General features: G+C 44.3%; 1 protein-coding gene and 1 long non-coding RNA gene across 4 annotated transcripts in view; one reads left to right on the top strand and one right to left on the bottom strand.

The window, feature by feature from the left end:
* LOC109972573 (uncharacterized) overlaps nucleotides 1–1,333 on the top strand; it is a 10,490-nt gene extending 9,157 nt beyond the window's left edge. The window contains exon 3 of the long non-coding RNA XR_002276709.1: nucleotides 417–1,333. This is a non-coding gene — a long non-coding RNA (uncharacterized LOC109972573). The remainder of the gene's footprint in view (nucleotides 1–416) is intronic.
* Nucleotides 1,334–1,434: 101 nt separating this feature from the next.
* LOC109972540 (uncharacterized) lies at nucleotides 1,435–4,777 on the bottom strand. 3 transcript variants are annotated; one of them, XM_020621479.1, is made up of 3 exons: nucleotides 3,440–4,777; nucleotides 2,728–3,399; nucleotides 1,435–2,187 (listed from the first exon to the last, which is right to left on the bottom strand). In XM_020621479.1, exons 1-3 carry the CDS (start codon nucleotides 3,583–3,585, stop codon nucleotides 1,698–1,700), a joined length of 1,308 nt encoding a protein of 435 aa, XP_020477135.1. In that variant the 5' UTR covers nucleotides 3,586–4,777; the 3' UTR covers nucleotides 1,435–1,697. The 3 variants fall into 3 exon arrangements, with proteins under 3 accessions (XP_020477135.1, XP_020477134.1, XP_020477133.1); XM_020621478.1 differs by having other exon boundaries at nucleotides 1,435–2,224; nucleotides 2,765–3,399; XM_020621477.1 differs by having other exon boundaries at nucleotides 1,435–1,990; nucleotides 2,240–3,399; nucleotides 3,440–4,773.
* Nucleotides 4,778–5,111: the final 334 nt, after the last annotated feature.

The following is a 5,111-nucleotide window of genomic DNA, read 5'->3' as shown; positions in this document are numbered from 1 at the left end:
TTAGCTTGCTGTGGTCTGGCTTCTCTTAACTAACTAGGAAGCGCTGCCATGGCCCTGTGCTGGATTGCTGCAGAAATTACTACTATACACTAAAAACAGACTAAATCACTCGTCATAGGAAATTTTCAGTGGGATACAAAATCAACATCAATTATATTGTAATCATTTTTAACAAAAATGTAGAACTAAGAAGCCAGAAATGTAACTAATTTTTCCTAATAAGCACATTTTGGTCCATGTACAGTCATCCATGTCCTTTGCTGAACTCTTCTGGCAACTCGTGTGCTGCAGGTTAAAACTGACAATAAACAAACCTGATATATAATTTGTGACTCACATGAGATAGCTGAACAGCTTGTTTTGTTCTGTCCATGAGAGAAGCATGAATCACCCACCTGAACTCATTTGTGTTTCAGGGAATGACGATCCGTCCTCTGGTGGAGCTCCTTGCAGTGAAGAAGAAGGTGAGCAAACGGTTGATTAACGAAGAGATTCACACACGGGTGCCATCAGTAATAATTAGTTTCACAATTTTACTTGATTTTTTTATGGCAAACACTGACAATGTTCTCCGCAGTCCACATGTTGAAGTGTCCTCGGACACTGAACCCCAAGTTGCTCCTGATGGCCAGGACAACACTGCCCCTGCAGGGTGCTGCCATCAGTTTGTGTGTGTGTGTGTGTGTGTGTGTGTGTGTGAGTTGGCACCGCAGATGGCTGTCTTTGTTCTGTATTGGAGACAAATTCCTCCTGTGTTTAACATACTTGGCCAGTAAAAGTGATTATAAAAATGAGTGGAAGAGTGTTACAGTACATTAAAGTGAATGAAGTGCATACAGATGTACAGGCATAATGTTATGCCTAATTGGTGTATAACCTAGTGACAGATGTATAGGACTATCATAATCAATAAGTACATTTGTAAATCCAACAGAGAGGGAAAATGCTTTCGGTCAGGGTATTTGTACCTAGCTAGCTAACCTTAGCTTCCGTCAGAAAGCTACAGTTAGCTGGCTATTAGAATAATAACGGAAAACGTGGAAAAGAATTTGTAATCTCTTTACAAAATAGTAAAAAATATTATACAATAGGCTAGGATTTTCCACAGTTTCTTGTAGAGGGCCCAACTTCAAATTTTTTCATAGGGCCCAAAACTGCTAGCGGCGCCCCTGGTAATTTCAATATTGTAATACAAGTGAAGAGATTTGTGATCCAGAAGATGTTTTGCTTTATTTAATATTGCAGTGCTTCTTGAAAGTTTTTGTACATGCTTTATGTCACTTTCGGCTTTTCCCATTTAGGGGTCGCCACAACGAATCGTCGCACTGACGACTCTATTATTCTTTATGAAAATAATTATTTCAGCATACATTAATCACACTCTCAACATGTTTTATCTAATCAGCTTTTAATCGATCAGATCAATCAGTTAATTTAGATTGCCGAATTGTTTCCTTATTTAATGTGGGAGGAAACCCACAACATCATAGTAGGCAGATTGCAAACTCACGGTGAGGACAGAGTCAAGCCATTGTCTTTTACTGTAGCTGTGAGCTCACAATAGTAATGCTGAGAAGCTTGTTATTACCATGGATGTCATACGGAATGCGTTATCTCTTGTCATACTGTACACTTATGTGGCAAAGGTCCCGGAAGTGCAAAGAGTCCTACCACTCAACGATTTCCTTTTGACTACTTTAGCGACATCGGATAACTTTCCACGCATTAGTAAAGAACCTGCGAATGGCGCTGTGTTTCTTTGGTGGGTTAGGGTTAAGTAAGTGATTTTTTATAGTCAAGGCGATGTAATCTTCGGTTACTGTTGTATCCGAATACAGTTGAAACTGCACCCCATCTGCACTGCCAAAATGTTTGCACAGGTCTTTGAACACCTTTTTGTCCAGGTCCTTCAAAAATTTTAAATTACAGTCTAAAGCTTCAGACTTCAAGAGATCACAGGTTCTTTCACGCACTCGCTTCATGGAGTTATGTGGTGGATTAACTAATACTTTGCAATTCACGATAAGCCTTGCATACACAGAGGACACAGCTGCCTCCACGTAACCTTCTCTCGCCCTTTTCATCTGCACAGCGCTGATGCTTGCCTGTAGGGGAGACAGACAACCTTGTCCCCTTTCCTTGTCTCCAGCAGCGAAGCTTGCATAACTACGTAGGCCCATGTTTGTCCTTTTCACCTGCTCAGCGTTGACGCTCACCGCTTCACTTGAGATGGAGTTATGTGGTGGATTAACTAATACTTTGCAATTCACGATAAGCCTTGCATACACAGAGGACACAGCTGCCTCCACGTAACGTTCTCTCACCCTTTTCATCTGCTCAGCGCTGATACTTGCCTGTAGGGGAGACAGACAACCTTGTCCCCTTTCCTTCTCTTCAGCAGCAAAGCTTGCATAACTACGTAGGCCCACGTTTGTCCTTTTCACCTGCTCAGCGTTGACGCTCACCGCTTCACTTGGGGAAGACAGATGATCTTTTAATGTAGCTTCTTGGCCGCTGTCTGTCCTTTCCTCCCCTTCAGCAGTGATGCTCACTGCTTCACTTGGGGAAGACAGATGATCTTTTAATGTAGCTTCTTGGGCAATGTATATCGTTTTCACCTCTTCAGCAGTGACGCTTGCCCATTTATGTAGGGAAGACAGATAACCTTGTCCCCTTTCCTTCTCTTCAGCAGCGAAGCTTGCATAACTACGTAGGCCCATGTTTGTCCTTTTCACCTGCTCAGCGTTGACGCTCACCGCTTCACTTGGGGAAGACAGATGATCATTTAATGTAGCTTCTTGGCCGCTGTCTGTCCTTTCCTCCCCTTCAGCAGTGACACTCACCGCTTCACTTGGGAAAGACATTGAATCTTCAGCGATCCGTGTCATCACCGAGCTCACACAGGTGTCAGCCTGAGTGCGCAGCCACTCCCTCATCGTTCCGAGGAAACGCTGCACGCTGTTCTGTATCTCATGATGCACAACAGATGTTGGTGGAGTCACTGATATAATGATGTGGCCGCCTGATTTTGTGATGGTCTTCGATCTTAAGCCGTCAACAAAATCATTCAGTACACCGCAAAGTTTATCTGTTAATACCGGGGCCTCGCCGCTGGAGATGGTTTCTATAAGGCTGCCCTGGCAAACCTCACCTTCTTGTTCCTCAAACAGCGAGTTAACCTGAACCATGTGAGAATGCAAATCACTGGTAGAAAGTGCAGTGCAGTGGCTAAAGAATTTGCCTTGTAGCTGTGTCATGATTCGATAAAATGACAGTTTGGCAAAGTGCTTAGCAAATCTCTCCTTAAGTTTTCCCCTCTCTTCATTCGTGCAACGCTCGACGCTGAATTCCTGAGCAGTAGCATCTGTCTCTTTCATATCGTCTACTGTAGTAATCACCAGCGTTGACGCTCACCGCTTCACTTTGGGAAGACAGATAATCAACAGTATCATCTGAAAGTACGGTAATTTGCTCCTCCTGAAGTTGATGTGATGAGGCTTCATGGCTTCCAGAGTCACTGGACTGAGTCAATGGGTGAAGCTGTTCCACAGTTAATTCCGGGAGACCGTCAGTGTTTACATCCATGTTAGCTGGTCTTTTACGAAGTGAATGTTTTTGAAATTGGCTACTTATTTCTGTGAGTGTGTCTGGTTAAAACTAACCGAACTGTCTGACTCTGTGTATAGTTAAAACTACTATTGTTGGCATAGACTTGTTAGGTAAATCTGGACGTAACCTCATCAAAGGAACGTCTGACGTAAGTAAACAGCTTAGCAACCGTTGCTAGGCACCCACAGCGAGTGCCGTATGCATTCTAGGCCCAAGCGGAAGTTAGTATCTCCATAATTCAGAACACACTGGAACGATTCTCCCCCACAATTTTTTTCTCCAAGAGTGAAAAAGGAATAGGCATATTTGCATAAAATGGTTGAAATTCATAACATTACATTATTACAAAACGGAATGCTCTAAGTTGTGACATTAAAATTTGAGGTGTGATTGATTCGCCATTCGACTCAAACAGTGCGCGCTCCGGTGCCGAATTGGCACCTGCGAATGTTTGTGTGGAGGGTTCACAGCGACACAGTTTAGTGTTGAATAAAGACCCTGTTTACAAAAGACAAGTGACAGAGCGAAACCCAGATGATCCAGACTGACGAAGTATGGAGTAATCTCCAGGAGGGGCAAACATTAGATGTAGCCGTAATCCTGTGCACCGTGCACCATCTTTAAATTGAGTTTGCTCAAGATTTACGCCACTGCATCTGGCGCTCATTGTACGATCAACATATATAGGATGACAAACGAAGACAAAGTCGGCATTCGGGAGTGGAATGCGCAAACACGTCTGCCTCGGAGGGCGCCATGTTATAGAAAAATATAGTTTAACATTTACGGCCTGATGAGCTTTATAATATAATATTATATGGCGAGTGGATTACGCCATTTCTCTACAGTTAAGGCCAGAAAATGATACTTTGATACACTGAGACCTTTCTTGTTGTTTTTCCACCATGTTGAGTGTCACAACACAGGGCTGTGATGACTCTGAGTGGCTCTCTCACCTGGTTTGTCACTGGCTGAGTAAGAACAACGAAGTTCTCAGACATCATGTCTGTTGATGCAGCTGTCGTCTCCCAGGGCCTGACCAACTTCCTGCTGTAATGCGCTCCTCGATAACAAAAGCCCCAGTGTGCAATTCTGACTGGCAGACCGCAGACTGTCAGGATTGGCAATAGGACCTCAGCCAGCATTATCACAAACATTGGCACCCCACAGGGATGTGTCCTCAGTCCCATCCTCTACACCATGTTCACCCATGACTGTGTCGCCTCCCACAAAGACAACATCATCCTGAAGTTCACGGTCGACACCGCAGTGATAGGTCGCATCACTGGTGGGGACGAAGCAGCCTATAGGAGGGAGGTGGCCGGTCTGGTGTGATGGTGCAAGGACAATAATCTCACCCTCAACACGGACAAGACGAAGGAGATGATAGTGGACATGAGGAAGGGGAAGAGATCTCATCAGCCACTGTTCATCCGGGGGCTCAAGGTGGAGAGGGTGAGCAGCTTCAAATACCTGGGCGCCCACATCAGTGAGGACCTCAC

The sequence above is a fragment of the Monopterus albus genome, unplaced genomic scaffold (assembly GCF_001952655.1).
Source record: "Monopterus albus unplaced genomic scaffold, M_albus_1.0 scaffold260.1, whole genome shotgun sequence".
In the NCBI taxonomy this organism is placed as follows: domain Eukaryota; kingdom Metazoa; phylum Chordata; class Actinopteri; order Synbranchiformes; family Synbranchidae; genus Monopterus; species Monopterus albus.
This window is presented reverse-complemented; position numbering and strand designations above follow the sequence as displayed.

Bases quoted from the DNA above. Each gene is read 5' to 3' on its own strand.
- LOC109972540 (XM_020621477.1), bottom strand. From the start codon at position 3,585: ATGGATGTAAACACTGACGGTCTCCCGGAATTAACTGTGGAACAGCTT. The intron at 3,400-3,439 runs TTATCTGTCTTC...AGCGTCAACGCT, and splicing joins CTTTCAGATGATACTGTTGA to GGTGATTACTACAGTAGACG. The intron at 1,991-2,239 runs ATAACTCCATCT...TTAATCCACCAC, and splicing joins AGTATTAGTTAATCCACCAC to ATAACTCCATGAAGCGAGTG.